This window comes from Trifolium pratense, linkage group LG4, assembly GCF_020283565.1.
Source record: "Trifolium pratense cultivar HEN17-A07 linkage group LG4, ARS_RC_1.1, whole genome shotgun sequence".
Classification (NCBI taxonomy): domain Eukaryota; kingdom Viridiplantae; phylum Streptophyta; class Magnoliopsida; order Fabales; family Fabaceae; genus Trifolium; species Trifolium pratense.
Genome location: NC_060062.1, coordinates 52,374,697 through 52,394,622, shown reverse-complemented (window position 1 = coordinate 52,394,622; position 19,926 = coordinate 52,374,697). Strand labels below are relative to the sequence as shown.

The 19,926-nt window shown below is 31.6% G+C and overlaps 1 protein-coding gene across 2 annotated transcripts; it reads left to right on the top strand.

Annotated features, from left to right (window-relative positions):
• Positions 1-5,941: 5,941 nt before the first annotated feature.
• LOC123881503 (DNA (cytosine-5)-methyltransferase CMT2) lies at positions 5,942-19,884 on the top strand. 2 transcript variants are annotated; one of them, XM_045930211.1, is made up of 22 exons: positions 5,942-6,423; positions 8,192-8,572; positions 8,696-8,730; positions 8,846-8,948; positions 9,965-10,069; positions 10,153-10,272; positions 10,424-10,517; positions 11,016-11,158; positions 11,266-11,331; positions 11,417-11,665; positions 12,600-12,658; positions 12,739-12,805; positions 12,894-13,223; positions 15,228-15,296; positions 15,381-15,467; positions 15,647-15,734; positions 16,215-16,333; positions 16,410-16,514; positions 17,939-17,982; positions 18,075-18,144; positions 18,217-18,320; positions 18,705-19,884. In XM_045930211.1, exons 1-22 carry the CDS (start codon positions 6,172-6,174, stop codon positions 19,327-19,329), a joined length of 3,315 nt encoding a protein of 1,104 aa, XP_045786167.1. In that variant the 5' UTR covers positions 5,942-6,171; the 3' UTR covers positions 19,330-19,884. The 2 variants fall into 2 exon arrangements, with proteins under 2 accessions (XP_045786167.1, XP_045786166.1); XM_045930210.1 differs by having other exon boundaries at positions 6,011-6,423; positions 10,956-11,158.
• The last annotated feature ends 42 nt before the right edge of the window (positions 19,885-19,926 follow it).

Here is a 19,926-nt window from a genome sequence, read left to right as displayed (position 1 = left end):
CACCCAACCATCACCATCATTTAGTTTATTAGCTGCCGAATCATCAAAATCAAATTGAGTAGCAACCCATTCCTGATCAGATTGATCCATTAGATCATACATTTTCCCAAATTCACCAAGTTGGTCTGTTGATGAAACTGGAGACAAACTAATATTATAATGTGGCTGCAAAGGAGCAGGGTCAGGTTGCATTTGAGGAATGATATCCATGACATCAAGTTTACTTGAATGTGAGGAAAAAGCTTTCTCTTGAGGCATCAGATCATTCCACTCAATAAGATCTGTGAAATCTGCCATTTCACTAATATCGATAATTGGCTTCATAGGTTGACTTGAATGTGAGGAAAAAGCATTCTCTTGAGGCATCATTAGATCATACATTTTCCCAAATTCACCAAGTTGGTCTGTTGATGAAACTGGAGACAAACTAATATTATAATGTGGCTGCAAAGGAGCAGGGTCAGGTTGCATTTGAGGAATGATATCCATGACATCAAGTTGACTTGAATGTGAGGAAAAAGCTTTCTCTCGAGGCATCAGATCATTCCACTCAATAAGATCTGTGAAATCTGCCATTTCACTAATATCGATAATTGGCTTCATAGGTTGACTTGAATGTGAGGAAAAAGCATTCTCTTGAGGCATCGGATCAGTCCACTCAATAAGATCTGTGAAATCTGCCATTTCACTAATATTGATAATTGGCTTCGTAGGTTGACTTGATTGTGGAGAGGCAACTTCCTCTGGAATATGACCAGTGTTTTTCAGCACGTTGATTCGTCGATTACATGCTTCAATCTTTATATCTACCATATCAATGAAACCTTGCAGTTCCTCCCTATCCAAGTTATAGAAACATCGACCCCAAGTCGGATGTTTTTTCATTGCGATCTTTTTGCGCACTCTCAAAATCTCAAGTTCAGCCATATTCTTCTTGTTCGCAAAATAGTCCTTCACTTTAAAATCTTTTGGAGTCGTCTCAAACTTTTGTTGTTCATATTTTGTAAGCATGGATTGTAGAGTTTTGTAGTCTTGTGGCCAAGTAATTGGTTTACCATCACCATCACCATCAAACACAATTAAGCAAGCTTCAACTCCAAAGCTATTAGAAAATTCAGACACTTTTTTTGTTAATCCTTTCTTTCTCTGCATGAAAGCGGCTTTTCGTACTTTCGCATCTTGAATTTGTTTCAGGGTTACTTTTCCACTTCCACGACCCATTTCTACAAAATCAAATATAAAAATTATCAATAACAAAATCTTTTTGGTGGAAAAATAAAAATAAACCTATCTTAAACTTTAATTCTTTAGCTGCACGTTATATACATAAAATCTAGTTGACATTTTTTAACAATAACAATGATGACTTGCCTTTCTTGCTGAAATGTTAAAAAAAAATTCATTCTTTCTTTTCATGTGAACTTAATTCCATTACAGGCAATACATAGTTTACATACATAAGTTAAGCAATAAAAAAGAACTTTGTCTGATACACAAAAGTAGTTAACAGAACCCTTGTCAATTACTATATACCTAAATTCTTTGATCATGTTGTTTTCCTCCTTACTTAGAGAAGACACATCTAAAGAGCCTCATATTAGTAGTTAAAAAAAAAAGATTTAATAGGAAAGACAACATAATTAGTTACTAGTAATGTCAATTGTTGTTTAATATGATTTTTTAAGAATCAACGACCCGCATCAATATTTTTTGTTTTTATGGATAAAATCACTTTAACATTATTTATATAACATCTAAAAGAAATAGAGGAGGGTGTGCTTAACTTTTAAAGACAGAGAGTTAATCATGGTCTTGAGATAATCAAATGATTTAAACAACATCAGATTAAACAAACTTAAGAACATAAAATTACAATATCACTTGTATCAAAAGACAAAGTTAAAGTAAACATGAGACAACTGAATTGATAAACCCAAAAAAATTATTTTGATAATATCACTGGAACACATTATTAACAGCAAGATTTTTTAACATTTAAGTCTTTAACGAGAAGATCCACACAAAACATTCAATTAACAAAGAAAAAGACATAAAAAAAGAACAAAGAAAATAGCATGTATAAAAAAGTTTTTACCTTTTCACAGTGATTGATCTTATCTCTCAAACAAACAGTGCGTGACGTGACGTTACTATGTTGTAATAATGCTGAGTTTTGTTTTTTTGAAGCAAGAGAGATTGAAGAAACAAATAAGGTAACAGTAATGTATGGGTTAATATGACTGTATGAGATGTATTTATAGCCGTTAGAAATCTTGCGTAAAAAGATTAAATCTTTTGTTTAAATCTTTTGTAAAAAGATTTTATTACCGTTATTGAAATCTGGATCCAGATTCTCTCCTTCACCCACTCTCTCATTCTCTCTCCTTGTCCAAATTCTACCTGTTAGATCAATCTTATGGTCAAAATATATTTTGACAATAAAAACTGGAAAACAATCTTTTGACTTCTCCTCCTTCCTCACATGTGTTTCAATTATTATTACTAGGGGTAAACTCGTGCATTGCACGGGTTCGATTAAAATACATAATTAAAATATTTTTATAAATTAAAAATAATAATGGGGTTGGTCGGGTGGTGTTGGTTTGGGCTCTTGGAGTATGCTCCTCTCAAGGTCTCGAGTTCGATTCTCACTGGTGCCAATTTCGGTGGGCTAAGTCCATACAGAGCAAAAAAAACTCTGACTTTAAATGGGGCCCCCGCAAGTGAGCGGTGGGATTGGTCCCCTTAGATTAGTCGGTCCTAAGGCCGGATACTAAGTTTTCAAAATAAATAAATAAATAATTGTGATAAGTATAATCACACATTCGATTAAAATACATTGTTAAATATTTTTTACGATATGATTATACTCAATATTATATATGTGTAAAAACAAAAAAAAGTTGTTCAAAATTAAAATAATTTTTATTGAAATTGTGTCCATCGTATAAAGTCTTAGTTTTCATTATATGAGTTGCAATTTTAGTCACAAATCACTTTGCTTTTTTATTTTTAATGTATCCCTTATTTATTTATTTTCAATAAGAGTTGGAGGTCATACATACTCATACTTGGTGAAAATATTGCTCATAAGTAATGTTGAACTAAGAAGTATGATGGTTTTGGCATTTTTTATCACGTGATCTCGTGTTCTAAAAATTATCTATCAAATAGCAACGTGTCTGCTTACTCCGTTCTATACAATTTAAGATGCCAAATAATTTATCTACTTATCTCCCTCTCGTTCTCTTGAAGTTTCTTATCAATTATTCACTTGGTGAAATTTTATCCCGATTTTATTAGTCTCGATTTTTTTTGTCTATTGTTTGGTTTTTTTTTCTACGAGGTTTTTCTCCGCTCATTTTGCTTTGAATTTTTTTATTTAATAATTTTTATTCGGATTTTCAATTTAATTTAGTAGTGCTTATTAGAATGTAGTACTCTTTTTTTATAGAGGATTTGTTTTTTTCTTTCATTTCATGGGTTTGATTAAAACACACATTTAAAATATTTTTTATCAATAAAAATAATAATTATGATAAGTATAATCATATATAATTAAATGATTGTTAATATTTTAAATATAATAACATGGTTATATTTAATATAAATCTATATTAAAAATAAGAAGGTTATTTTAAAAAAAAGATTTTGTTTAATATTAACCTATAGTGTAGATTTGTGTATATTAAGGACAATTAATATAATTTTTAGTGAATATCTGTTAATATTCATAAGTTTGAAGAGGTGCATTATATTTTATTTTAATAGTGTAATAATATGAGAACTTAATTTTCTTTTTATGCATCGTGGTAGTATAGTCGCAACTTGCTTTGCTTTCTTACATTTTTTTTTTCTTACCGTTGGTATTTTACTTTTGTATGTTAGAGGTAGTCATGCTTGCCTTGTGCTGATATATTGACTTTGTTGAACTGAGTTTTATTATTAAAATTTATTCTAATTTTTTTTTTTTATCATTTTTTTTTCATTTGTGCAATATTTCAACTACTTTTTTCTTATACTATTAATAAAAAATGTAAATAATTGATATTTTAATAAAATAAAAATAGTTTGTAACTTACGACTTTTCATTGACCTTTCATCAATTTGAACCTTTTATTATTTTTATAAATAAATAAATAAAAAATTTGACTAAATTTGTTGTTCTATAAATGAAATTAAATAGAAAAAGGAGTGTTAATTAACTAATTTGTGGAATGAGTGATGGATAAATTTGATTATGCTTGCTTTAACATAATCAAAATTCTTGGGGACGACTCTTGAGTTCCGTGTTTTGAATAAATAAGGACATAAGTGAAATCAAACATTTAAAACATTTGAAAATTGACCAAAGTTTCTTATAAAAAAGACCATTTTTTTTTCTTTCCAAAGTATTCCTTATAAAAAAGTCAGAGGGAGTATTTAAGAAAGACAATACTATTTGATTTAAAAAAAATGTAACAAAATAAATAAAATATGACATGCTTGTCAAATAATCAAAGTGAATAGTACACATAATTTAATATCATGTCATCAAAATCGAAAACAAGATGAAGATGGGATTAAATGCCTAATTTTTTTAAAATAAGTGACAAAAATAGTGAAAAAAAAACAAAATTGCATATTCAATAAAATTGAAGTGTGTTTGGTACGATGAAAAAAAAATGGATAAAAAAAAATTACGGAAATCAAAGAATGAACTTAGACTAAAATTAATCTAAATTCATTTATTAGTTTTCATTATTTTATTTCTTCAACTTTTTTTTTGAAAAGTAGAAATAAAAGTAGTCTATTGAATACTCCGTCCCAAAAATTACTGTCACAATTTGATTGTGTGCACTATTCATATAAGCTATTTTGACCATATTTTTTTTCCCAATGTATAAAGATAAATATTAACATATGAAATTTTGTTAGATTTGTCTCGATTAGTACTATCAAAATATTAATTTTTCATAAATTTTAATAATACACAATTAAAAATATTAATGATTAAAATTATGCATCGACAAGTGTGTAATAGTAAAATGTGATAATTATTTTAAGATGGAGGAATAAAAATAAGGAAAAGTAAAAAAAAAACCTTACCTTAACTCTGGTAAAAAAAAAGTGTAGATGAGTCAGTCATATGAAAGTAGTAATTCTTGTGTTTTGGTTAGATTAGATTCGCAGTGAAAAACTAAATTCCACCACACACATACACTTATCCTTACACTAAGATGCAGACATTATAGCCGTCCGATAAAATCAGACACATCATCTTAAACACACTTTTAATTCTTTTTTAATTATAAAAATCCTAACCTTTAAATATTAAACGTCGGATCTCAATCAAACGATCAGGATCTTAATAACTACTCCCTCCGTCCCGATTTATAAGAGAAAAAAAAAACACACTTATTAAGAAATGCATTTAATATTCTAAAATCTATCAAAAACATAATTTTGTTTCCAAAAGTACCCCTATTAACTTATTCAATAAAAACGCAAAATCATTTAATATCCTACTCCTAATTTCTAAGTACCCCTAATTTCTAAGTGCATCTCGGTACTCCATTTAAAAGTAACTCTGCAACTCCATTATATCATATTCATTCCATTTGAGAATTGCAAAACGTGACCCACACAAAATTAAACTCCAACATCGGTACTATATTACCAGTAGCACTGCAATCCTAATAATTAATTGTTTTGGAAAATATAACAAGGGGTATTTTTGGAACTATAAAATTAAATTGGTCAAATTTGAGTATTTTCCCTTATAATTTGGGACAAAAAAAAATGGTATTTTTTCCCTTATAAATCAGGATGGAGGGAGTACTGTACTAATCCAATCCAGACTCCTTTCACATCAGTCACTAAATTTTTCTTTTTTTGTAAGTAAAAATCCATTGAAATTAAATTTACGTATAATTATGAAATCCCGACTTTGAATCCGGATAACAAAGTTCTGCCTAACAATTTTGACATTTACCGACTCACTAAAATTACATTTCCCAACACATTGATTAGTTAAAAGTAACACACTCACATAAGAAACGGTCAGCACAAGAAAAGCAAAAACCCTTCTTACATCTCAGAGTTTTTTAGATCCAAAACAGCTAAAAATCCAAAACCTGTCTCTTTCAAAATTCAACCAAATTTTATCCGATTTCAAGATTCTCCGTCAAAATGACGGAGGAATCGCCGCCGAAGGTAGAGCATATAACCGTGTTCCGGCGATCTCCCCGGCTGAAATCGGATTCCGTCGATGCGAATAACGGCAATGTAGGTTCTTCTGGTAAATCAGAGAGGAGAAAAGGTAAGCGGCTTTCGGTTGCAGAGTTGAGGTTGTTGTCGGAGGGGAAGGATCGACGACGGTCGCCGAGATTTTCAGTTGCATCTGAGTCTGAGGGAAGAGACTCTTCTTTACGTGCTGTTAAGGTGTGTGATACTCGAAATTTTCTCTTTTTTCTTTATTTTGTTTACTTTCTTTTAGTTCTTTCTTTATTCTTTAATTAATTTGTTCGATAATAATCTCCATTGTTTCTTATCAGTAAATAAAAAAAAAACTCCATTGTTTCTTATCAGTAAATAAAAAAAAAAAACTCCATTGTTTTAGCTTGTCTCCATTTTTTTTCTTGAGTTTAAGAATTATGACTTGAAAACAAGTACTTCCTCCAGCCACAATTTTAAGCAAAATTACACGTTTTAGATTCATTGAATTATTGATGTATGTGGACTATAATATAGACCATATATACATTTGTTATTGGGTGAATTAAAAAACGTATTTTTACTTATATTTTGTGGTAGGAGTGAGTAGTTATTATTCAATTAAATCAGAATTTCACTGTGAAATGTTTTTACAAGGTTTTTATTTTATTATTATTATAAACGTTTTTATTGAGAGGCTTATTAACGTTTTTTTACCAGTCTGGTTTCCGTTTTTAATAAATGTTACTATTAAGCATTCATATTTATTTATATAATTGAGAATTTAATTCTCTTTTTTTTAGTCGATTGAATGTAATTCTATACATTGTAAAATTTAATTTTTTTTTTTTTTTTTGCATTGAAAAGGGGCTATGCCCAAAAAGAATTACACGGAAATAATGCGGGAGTAGAAACTCCCGAAGAATCATAAGAACACAATAGGTCCACCCCTAAAGGAGGTTCATCAAACAAATTTAATTATATTTCACTAAGTAGATATTTGTGCAAATATTTTCAAAATAATAACATTGTCATTTGGCACATCATTATGATGTGATGTAATCTCTGGATAAAATTTTATTACATTATTAGTGCTAGTTATTATTTAAACTATCTAATCAATTTATTAATGGATATTTACTACTTGTCAATAAAAGTATTAATGGATAACTTATCTTAAAAATATATAAATAAATATCCTCAAATAAAGTATAAATATTGTGATCAAATATCAAGCTTATTTATTTTATGTTATTTATTTTCCTGATTGAGATTTTAATTTCCAAAGTTATATTAAAAAGTTTATTTCATGCCAGAAGCATATCAATATTTTATTATTTTTACTCTTGTTAAGCCTGGGGCTTTCTTTGGAAATGCTTGGGCACTGTTAACTTGTTAAGAAGTCTAAAAAGGAAATTTTATCTTGGGATTGGTGCATTAAACACTTTGAAACTTTAAAGATCCACTTTTTTCTACATAAAACTTACTGTATCATTTATTTCCTAACGTCCACATTTACTGTGATGCTTTTGGAAGAGTTTATAATCTTTTGGGTTTATCGCTTGTTTAAATGTTGAAATATGTAAATAACTTATGAAACAAGCTGTTTTTAACTTTACTCCAATAAGCTTTCAAGATAGCTTATGGCAAGCTTATTACTTATAAAAAAATAATGTAACCATATTTTTTCTTTGACTATAGAAAATAACCCACACATTCATCAAAAAAAGAAAGAAAGAAAATAACCTATGCATAAGCGTTTAGTTAACCATATTTTTCTTTGATTATAGAAATAACCTACTACTGTTATTATTTTTAAAGTTTATTTGATTCTGACTGTGTTGTTACTTTAGTTTCCATGTCTTAAACCTAAACTACTTTATTTGTATTATATGTAACACTGGCACAATGTACTGCATTGTTGATTGACCTTTGATTTTTTTCTCTCCGTATTCCATGATAAAAAATTCTGTTTACTGATTCTTGAGTCATGCAGCTGCGAAGAACTAGGTCTTCGAACGGGAATGAGAACTCACCATTAGGTCACCAAAAGCACAAAAAAACAAAAGTTATTTCTACTTCCATTAAATTGTCTAATTCACCGGCGGAACAGCATTCTCCTGAAATTGATGATATAAACTGCTCAGCACTGTCTCTGGAGGAAATCACATCCACAACCTGGGATGAAAATGGCCAAACAAATTCTGATTATTTTGCCATGTCTATGTTAAAAAGCAAGCCACCAAAAAAGAAATTTAAATCATCTGCTTCTTTTGTGAATGGAAGTATGTATGAGAAAGGTGTTCCTTCATTCATTGGTGATCCAGTACCTGATGATGAAGCTCGCGAAAGATGGGGATGGCGTTATGAATTGAAGGTTGTTGACCTGATTCTTTTAGTATGCTTTTCATGCTGTTATAACTACAATATGCTGTACCCAACATGAAAATAAAATATTATATTCCATATTCTTATCTGATTTCTCTGTTGAAGTTTGCAGGACAAACAATGTAAAGATAAAGTGTTCAAAATAAAGTAAGTACAAACTTATTCATAAATTCAAATTTGGCGATTTTAACACTCTTTCTCAGAAGATAAATTTTCTAATTTTTTCAATGTATTTTTCTTTTTGACATTGCTGATATCATAGTGAGGATGAAGAAGACGAGACTATTATAAATGTTAAATGCCATTTTGCCCAAGCTAAAGTTGGCAACTGCATTTTCACTCTTGGTGATTGTGCATTAATAAAAGTAAGTGCATAGTTCAGAAAACACAGTTTTTCTATATGTTCGTTTGTCACCTATCCAAAACTTGTTGTAGGTGAACTGCGTACATTAATTTAGCTGTGCAACTAGAGTAACCATACTTACTAGTAATTTTTTTAAGTTTGAATTAGTAGACATCTGGAGGGGGACAAATGTGGGTGGCCTAATAACAACACCCTTCATGCCTAGTACTAGACATTTAGAAAGTGGACAACTACGAATATGAGTTTTATGAACCCGGTAGGATTGTACCCTTTGTGTTATGATCCCATGATTTACAATTTTGACTCCCCTTCCCGGTTCTATGTAGGATCTCAATATTAATTTCCTTGGCTACAGGGAAATTTAGCTACTATTCCACGGCTATTTGTAGCTGCTAAATCTGCTAGAGAAAAACACATCGCACCTGCATCTAGCATTGCACCAGACCCTGATTCCAATATCGCCTACTGTTTTGCTTTTATTAACAACATCGATCTTCACGCTATCATTTATCCTTGTCACTTTTTCTAAAAACAAATATTTTCTCATTCTTAATTATTTTTATTTATGTTTAAAATGGTGTGGGCTAACTAGAGACTCTCGTGTCTAGTATTAAACATGTGGAAGTGATTTAACTAACTGGTAGATGAAATGGTCTATTACTTATTTGAATCTTTCAGAAGGTTCTGGGTTCAAAATTTCACGGCGTGATCAGTTCAAAACAAAGTAAATAGATACCAAGGGATTGCTATGCATTTTTCTATTTTTTTCTCATTAAATTCATCAAAGCATGCTGCTACTTGTCATGTTCATCAATCAACTTTATTATTAAGGGTGTATGCAGTGTCTTTAAAACTTACTTTTGAGTATGACTAGTCATATTAGTCGTTTTACTGTCCTATGAAAAGTTGGCACAGTAATATATGGATGTCAGTGACATCTGTGTACCTCAAAATCTCTTGTGATTCTATGGACACAATAAGATCTAGTTATACTTATATTCTATGTAATTCTTACAGGGTGAAGGAGCGCAAAAACATATTGGCAAGATCGTTGAATTTTTCCAAACAACTGATAACAAAGATTATTTCCGGGTCCAATGGTTTTACAGAATTCAAGATACAGTAAGTACTGAGCATATCATGATATTTATCTAGTTATATTGAAATGCATGTCATTGTAATTATTGCTTCCAATTTATTCTCAGGTTGTCAAAGATGAAGGTGATTATCATGACAAGAGGCGTTTATTCTATTCATCAATTATGAATGATAACTTAATAGATTCCATAATAGAGAAAGCCAATGTTAGATATATAAAACCTAAGGTATGACAAACCTCAGTTAAGATCTTTTTTTTTTATTTGCTCACAATTTCATCTGATGACGGACTGCTGCTCTGTCAATTTTGAAGTTTATATTTCTGTCTATGTATGCAATAATTGCTGGTTCTTTTTTTCTGTGTGTGACTTTTTGCAGGTTGGTCTGAAGTTGACTTCTATTTTACCATCTGACTTCTATTATGATATGGAATATTGTGTTGATTACTCTACATTCCGCAAAATACCATCAGGTATGTCATGGGGTAGTCTAAGATGCTTTTGGTCTTCTTTTCTATACCAATATTTTCTTGTTTAATCTGTCACTAGATAGGGAAAATAAAATGGGAGGCTGAATTGCCAAAGAAGTGGTTTTATAAATAGGAAACAATTATGTACATGTGCTTATTGCAGCTGTTGTGATTGTTTGATGAACACAAAATTTCACTTTTTGTAATGATCTCCAGTTTTAGCTAAAAATTCATCTCTTCCCTTATCATATTATATGCTTTTAAATTTTCACCCGTTCATAAGTGCCCAATATTACCATCCTTTATCAGTTGAATTGATAAGAAAGTGCTACTTCGGGGATCATTTTAAAAACTGCAAGTTCAGATATTCAAACTTAGTTCATCAAATATGTCCTGTTTTGTTCAGATTTATATCTAACAAATGTCTATATATTTCCTTAGATAATGCTGTTAAGACTAACAAGTTATCTCAACTTGCTGTTCTTGAGATTCCTTCAACAGAGGCATCTACTATTACCAAGAGTCTACCTAGTCCCGAGTTGCGCAAGACAGAACTAACATTACTGGATCTCTATTCTGGCTGTGGTGGCATGTCAACTGGACTTTGCTTAGGTGCCAAAGTATCATCAGTTAATCTTGTCGCGGTATTATACATGAAATCCATATTTGTACTGAAATTATTTGTATCCACGAATTACATTGAATATCATCTGTGAAACATTGATCTTCTATTGTTTGCTTTTTTGATCAGCAATGGGCTGTTGATAGTGATAGATCTGCAAGTAAAAGCTTGAAACTAAACCATCCAGAGACACATGTAACTGCTGACTATATTCTCCTACAAATTTATTTGATGATAAATTTTCTGAATCCATATAATATTTATTTATTTCTATTGTAAGGTGAGAAATGAATCTGCAGAAGACTTTCTGCAACTATTGAAGGAGTGGGAGAAGTTATGCAAACGGTATAATGTTGGTGACACAGAAAAGAAAACTCCATTACGGTCAAGGAACTCAGGAGAAAAAAAGCAAGTGAATTCTCATGCTCGTGATATTTCTGATTCTGATGATGATTTTGAAGTATCTAGGCTAGTTGATATATGCTACGGTGATCCCGATAAAACAGGGAAACGTAGTCTATATTTGAAGGTAATGAATATAATTTTCAGTCAACTTTTGGCTGTTTTTTTTCCAAATAAAACCTTGACTTAGTCATCTTGAAATAGTATTTGAAGATATAGTGGCTTACTTGTTTTTAGATAAGGGTGATATTCATGTCACCCTCAAGTGACTAGTATTTGCCATTGTTTTAAGTTCAGATATATTCTTTGATTATACAATTACCTAATTAGAGGTTGACAACTGTTGGTCATAAAAAGGCTTGCAAGTTTGAAAAGGCTTTGTTTTCTGCCTTCATCAGTAAAAAAGTAATGAAAGAAAAATCAAGTGAGATTTCAAAGAAGATGATGTTATAAATTCATTTTGAAGACTAAATAAAATAAGCATGAGAATATTTTTGACCACATTAAAAAATGATGCGACTATCCTTGGATTGTGTAATTAAATGAGAAAAGCTGTTTCTGAATTGTTTGGTGAGCACTAGGATTAAAGACCTTTCTACTATTAAATCTAGTCATTGCAGTAATTTTTACGGGAAGTTGTTTATTTTGCATTATGTTTTTATCACAATAACTTGCATCTTATTTATGAATAAACTATGTTTTAATTGAATTTTCTTTAATTATAAATGAGTGAAAGTTAACAGGTGATTACTCTTGTTTTTCTGTTAATAACAGCGACGCCATAAAAAGTTTTGGCATTTCTAAAATCAATTTTTCTTTTACCATACTCAAATCCTTTTAGTTTTGTAAATTTTAAGATAACATTGTCATAAGGGACCAAGTATGCATCATTCATAGATTTTATTAATGTTCAATAAACTTTAATTTTAGCGCTGCTAACCCTACTAGACCAGCTCTGTACTTTAATGGTGAACCATTATTACTTTACTGTCTAATCTTCTACTCGTATGTTGCCCTATTGAATCTCTGATATTGTTCATGTTCATGAATTTCTTTCTTAGGTGCACTGGAAGGGTTATGATGAAAGTGAAGATACATGGGAACCAATTGAGAACTTACGGTAAATAGCTTGATTCTTTTCAATGATTGATAATATTAACTATTCTTAGTACATCCGTACTTATTTATTTGTATCTGTAGCAATTGTAAGCAAAGCATACAGGATTTTGTAAGAGAGGGGATGCAATCAAAACTCTTGCCTCTTCCTGTAAGTAGTATTATTGATAGTGTAAATTTGATGAAATCTCGGGGAATTTTTGCATTTTAAATATAATTGTCACTTGATATTATTCCAGGGTGAAGTTGATGTTGTTTGCGGAGGTCCTCCTTGTCAAGGAATTAGTGGATATAATCGCTTTAGAAACACGGAATCACCATTGGACGATGAAAGAAATCATCAGATAGTAGTTTTCATGGACATAGTGAAATATTTGAAGCCTAAGTATGTTTTAATGGAGAATGTGGTTGACATATTGAGATTTGACAAGGGTTCACTTGGAAGATATGCTTTAAGCCGTTTGGTACACATGAATTACCAAGCAAGATTGGGAATTGTTGCAGCTGGGTGTTATGGTCTTCCACAATTTCGATTGCGTGTTTTCATGTGGGGGGCTCATCCGGATGAGGTCTGTTTTATAATTTGGTATTAAGTAAATCTGATGAATATGAAATAAAAAACTAACACATCTCTCTTTCAAAAATATTTTTGAAAGTTACTATTTTAGTTGACCCAACTTTAAGGGATCACAACTGTCTCTTTCCATCAGTGCATTCAACAGCATGCATTAACTACTCTCATTTCTAACATTCACTATTGTACCTCAAGAATAATAACCAAAGTATTTTTCGAGTAGCTGGGGTAAGCTACAATGAATCAAATGATGCAATTGTGTGCTATTAATAGATGTTATCCGTTTTAGGCATGATTCTACTGTCTTGTCATCAATAGATGCCATTTTTTTTCTTCAGTTTAATACATAAATTCCTGATGTATGGTCCCACTCAACCAAGACAATATTCTCGTAACTTTATCACTTCTTTTACACATGTTTTATAGTCTAATAATCAGTACCACACTGCGTTATTGGTCTACCATAGACATTTTTTTCTTTCAACCTTAAATGCACTTTTCTATCATACGTAACACTAAAATATTCATCCATTTCATCACTCAGCTTGAATTATATTTTTTTTACGTCTACTATTTCTTTGTCTATGTATCTAAAAATAAGATTCCTAAACTATGTGACATGTTGTATGCTATGAAGTTGAACTTCTACCTCCAATAGTCTGTTTCCTGCTACATTTGCATTTCATTTATTCCATTTTACTTATTGTTAAATGGAACACATATGATTCCAAGGTTTATTCCCACAACTCTTGTTTACCATTTATTTCTTCTGTTGATACTTTCACTAAAACATATTTTGCAAAAACATGTATTGAGGGTTTCTTGTTTCTCCACAAACTTAAATGATGTGATCTTCTCTGACCCTTTTAAGACCCACTACATCATTATCATTATTCTACCAAATTTAATCTACTATTATGTCTAACCCATTTATAGATATCATAGTTGCTATCTACTGTTGATTAAAAACTGAATCATCCTTATCCTCATCCTTTTCTCCAACCAACTTGCTTTTATGGAGGCACATGACTATAAATCCTCCCCCCAACCATGGTGTCAACTATTTCCATTGATCTCAAGTGTGCAAATATTCCAGGTTTGCGTCAATTACTTTTGTAGACTTCCAAGTCTCAGGGAACTGTGTCAACTATTTCCATTGATTTCAAGTGTGCAAATATTTTGTAGACTTCCAAGTCTCAGGGAACTAGCTTTTTTACCAAACTCGTTCCCAAAAGTATGGAAACTCTTGTTTTTCACTAATCTCAGGCATTGATGCAGCTGCTCTTGCAAAGATGATGCTGTATTTGAGATATGCAAGTTGTGCAACATATTACTTATGGGTGACAACATAAAGATTTGAGAATGTTTTATGTTGGCTATTGACAATCTGATACAATTCCTTATCTTTTGTTTGGGTTTAGGACCAGCTACATAAAATAGCAGAGCACAACATAGGTAGAGTTCTAATATGCATTTTGGTGAGAGAGACAGGATAGATCTATCATTTTCTTACTATATGTGCTTATATAGAAAGTCTTGGGCGCATAACTGTTTACAGAAATTAGAAGATTATGAAGATGAATTTGACTATGCTTCAACAGACTTAAAATTGTCCCTAGTCAATTCTTCTGGAAATATACAATTGATCCCTAGTCAAACTAACCATATATGTGTGAACTGCAGCCCAAACATTACATTTTGATGTGTTCTTTTCAACTGGATATCTTTCTTTCGTTGAATAGCTTCCAATCATTTTCTACCAGGGTTCATTCATTAGCATATCAATTTTACTCATTCATCTAATTCCTTGTATTCATCACATCAAATTCTTGTATGTTGTAAATTTCTGCATTTTGTTTAGAAACATAGCAGTTTTACTTGAACATTCATCTAATCACTTGTATTCAGCACATCAAATTCTTGTATGGAGTAAATTTCTTAAGTTTCATGGGTCTAAAGAATGTTTCTTAATTTTCTACCGTTCATTATTTTCTTACAGGTTCTACCCCAATTTCCACTGCCAACACATGATGTTATTGTTAGATACTGGCCTCCGTCCGAGTTTGAGGTATTAATCCTTACGCTTTTTTGTAAAATAGTTCTATCTGGAGTTCTTTCCATCTTAAAACTAGCTTTTGGCTTTTGTTTGCAGCGCAATACTGTTGCTTATGATGAGGACCAAAAACGAGAAGTAGAGAAAGCTATTGTTATTCAAGATGCCATCTCTGATCTTCCTCCTGTAATGACCTGCTTTTGCTTGATTTTTATGTTTGGACAATACTTCTCTTAATTGAACATATTTCTATAGTGAACTGCTAAAGTTATATTCACTAGTTTTAACAAGATTTCCTTCCAGAGAAGCCTTTTCCGTTATGTGTACTAGTTTTAACAAGATTTTTACATAATTCAATATTGTAGGTCACAAATTTTGAAACTCGGGACGAGATGTCATACCAAAATCCTCCAGAAACAGAATTTCAAAGATATATACGGTCAACTAAGAATGGTAATATTGACCTCCCTTGAGTGCACAATTTGTAACCAATCATGAAATTGTATATATATTTACTTCATAGTATTAATAAATCACAGTTTGCTTATCTACATTGTCATAAAGTGGTTATGTCTCCCTCTATCTTTTATATTTATATATATGGGTAAAAGAAACCCCCATACCAACTGGTTTTCTGGCATCTGTGCTTATATACTAGTTTCGTATTAAATATTACATTTCTCTATCATAGTTGACTCTGCATTCTTTTGTAATTTCAAAATTAAAATAAATGCAGCTATTTGCTCTAGATTAAATTTATTAGGCCTAGTTGAATTTATCTTAATGGTCGGTGTTCCTTCGTTTACATCATAGTCAACTTAGTTAACATATGTTGTCTGCAGTTATCGTTTTTATTGTTTATGCACTATTGCAATAAATATTTGGATCAAACAATCGCTCATCTTGTTACCTTTTTTGTTCATTTTTGAGTAGAGATGACTGGATCCACATTAAAAGGAAAAACAGAGAAAAATCATTTATTATATGATCACAGACCCCTCTTTATGTTTGAAGATGACTACCTACGCGTTTGTCAAATTCCCAAACGGAAGGTTGTATTCTGGATAAAGTTCATATATTTTACTTGTGTCATTCCTTGAAACAGCTCATAATTTAATATTACTGCAGGGAGCGAATTTCCGTGATCTTCCTGGTCTACTTGTAGGAGCTGACAATGTGGTTAGGCTGCACCCAACAGAGAAAATTCCATTGCTACCATCTGGAAAGTCATTGGTAAGTCTTTGTATTGTTTTCATTGGAAAATAAGACAATAAATAAATATTATTAGAATTTGGGCTAGAACTAATATAACACCCCAAAACCAAACTGTAAGGTAAGGAGTATGGAATATGCTATGCTAAGAATAATCTAGGATATTCTAGAGTATATATTTACAATAATATTAAATATCAACCTGATCTTTTCATTATACATACATAAGGCTCGGGGTTAACCTCTCAAGCAATTCAAATCAATTCGTTCAAGTATTACAAACTTGTGAGTTGGGGTCCGTTTAGGATGGACAAAAACATGTATGGAATATGCTATGCTAAGAATAATCTAGGATATTCTAGAGTATATATTTACAATAATATTAAATATCAACATGATCTTTTCATTATACATACATAAGGCTCGGGGTTAACCTCTCAAGCAATTCAAATCAATTCGTTCAAGTATTACAAACTTGTGAGTTGGGGTCCGTTTAGGATGGACAAAAACATGAATTGGTCCATCTTGGATAATTGTAGTGAATCATTAGATTAAGTGCATTAGATGATCTTATGATGTACTCACTCTACCATATACTATTTTCCTATTTTACTCCACCTCATCTTCATTCTCTCTCATATCTTTGCTCACTTTTATCTTTATTCTCTCTCTTCTCTTTCCAACAACAATAGTCTCTCTTCCACAACCACTCATCTTCTTCAACTCCATGACAATGGAAGCAAGTGATTTTAATTTGTTTTACTCTCTGTTTTTGAGGTGAAAGAGATGATTCATCTGTTCTCATTAAACTTACGGTGACTTGCTAAGTTGTTTAATTTAATATTTAATGAACACTTATTTTTGAATTTTTTACTTGTTTTAGTTTAACCAATTATTTGCCTGTAAATACTCAAAAATACCAGGTCCATGCATCAATAAGGAGCAAGTTATCCATTCCTTGAGGAAAAGTATCCAACAACACCAGAAAAGTATTCCAATTTTATTTAATTAATAAATAAAAGAATTAATAAATAAAAATTGGTTTAGAATAAAAGAGATAGAGTTGGAGAGTTAGATTTAGTGTGAAGCAATCAACAACCTTGGCACTATCTCCGAATCAAAGCTTCTACTAGAAAGTTGAGGGGAAAGGAAGTGTAATGAAAGAGATAGAGTTGGAGAGTTAGATATAGTGTGGATGGACTATGACAAGATTTGGTAGGTGATCTAATCTAAGGGTGAAAAAAAAATTGGTCCATGATGGACCAATCTTATTACTGGTCCATGTTATACATATTTATAGAAAAGTAAGATGTTATTAGGTGTTTCTGGTCTCCATATGCAGTTGAAGTTAAAAGATTTTGAATACGAGGTTATCTAATTTAGATTCATGTTTTGAGCGGCACAAAGTTAATTTAATCTTTACCTACTTTACTATTTGGTCTCAGGTCCCAGATTACTGCTTCAATTTTGAACAAGGGAGGTCCAAGAGGTATTTTTTTCAGTTCAATAGTCTAACTGGTGATTTTTTGTGCTTTACATGCAATTAATCTTTTTTTTATCTATATTTGCACATATATGTAGGCCATTTGGACGGTTATGGTGGGATGAGACAGTTCCTACTGCATTAACCTCCCCATCTTGTCATAACCAGGTATAATCGCAGTCTTTAAGTTTTTGCAGAAATCACATGAAGTTGATTACTTATAGATTCAAACTCTTGTAGATAGTACTACATCCAGAGCAGGACCGAATCCTCACTGTACGAGAATTTGCTAGGCTGCAAGGATTTCATGATTATTATAGATTTTGCGGGTCTGTGAAAGACAGGTATAAAACTATTATTTAATGAATATAAATAGGACTAAATATGTTTTTTTTCTAGTATCTTACCAAATGTTGATTGTAGACCCTCTAAGATTCGGGTTTTGATCTTTGTCCCTTGTTTTTTATCACTATCTACAAATTACTTTTCATCCTGTCTTTATCCATAAATCCAAAGTGAAACAGTAAATCAGGTTCAGTTTCTGTCCCTTGTGTTTTTTCACTATCTTCAAAATACTTTTGATCCTGTCTTTTAGATAGACTATAATCAAAATTCCCTAGTAAAAAATTGTAATAATATAGCCAGATACTGAGTATAGGTGTCATCCTAAGTCAAAATGCAGTTGACTGTTGTATTCCTTATTTTTTTTCTTATGATATTTTTTGCAGATACCGTCAAATTGGAAATGCAGTGGCTGTTCCTGTTTCGCGAGCTTTAGGATATGCTCTAGGAATTGCACATAGAAAGCTTGCTAGTAATGAGCCACATATGATCCTCCCACCCAAGTTCTCTCTTTCCAATTATGTTCAATTATCAAGTAATCATGTCGGCAACACCGCCACTGTTTTTGAGTCAAAAAATGTTGGCGACACCGCTGTTTTTGAGTCAAAATATGTCCCCGACACTGTCAGTTTTGAGTCAGAAAATGGTGGTGACACCTCCGTTTTTGAGTCAAAAAATGCCCCTGACACTGCCATTTTTGAGTCAGAAAATGGTGGGGACAATGCTGTTTTTGATTCAAAAAATGTTGGCGACACCGCCCTTTTTGAGTCAAAAAATGTCCCCGACGCTGTCATTTTTGAGTCAGAAAATGGTGGCGAAAATGTCCCCGACACTGCCATTTTTGAGTCAAAAAATGTCCCCGACGCTGTCATTTTTGAGTCAGAAAATGGTGGCGACACCGCCGTTTTTGAGTCAAAAAATGTCCCCGACACTGCCATTTTTGAGTCAGAAAATGGTGACGACACTGTCGTTTTTGAGTCAAAAAATGTTGGCGACACTGCTGTTTTTTGAGTCAGAAAATGGTGGCGACACCAACTAGCATAACATCCATTCTATTCTTTTCCGTTGAATTCATGATAAGTGTAGTTGGCATTTGATTTTGTTGCTGAGCAGCAATTTTTTTAATCTCGTAGGCATGCCTCAGCTACTCACCATGTAACTTAAGATTAAGATGTAATATTATATGTAATAAGTACTTTGTTTAATAAGTACTTGAATTTCTGTTGTAAGTTCGAGCATGTAAGCATTTATGTAAGATTTAATATCAAGAAAAAGAAAAGTTTTCCATCTGATTGAGGTGGATGGAAACTCCATTTACTTTAGAAGATGAAATGACATTCGGTGCTTTTGATTTGGGATTTAGCTCGTGGAGAAAAGCAAAAAAGGGAGCAACAATGGACAAAATGTGGTGTTTGTAAGTTGTAACCTTTTGATTTGGGATTTACCAAGCGTGTGTGTTGACTCATTCTAATAATGTGAATTTATATTTGTACATTAGTTTTACGATATATGTACACATAATCTCTCAATATTAATACAATTAATTCATAGTATTATCGTCTTTGATGATCTTTATATGGTGAACTAGTTCACATCCTACAATGCGAA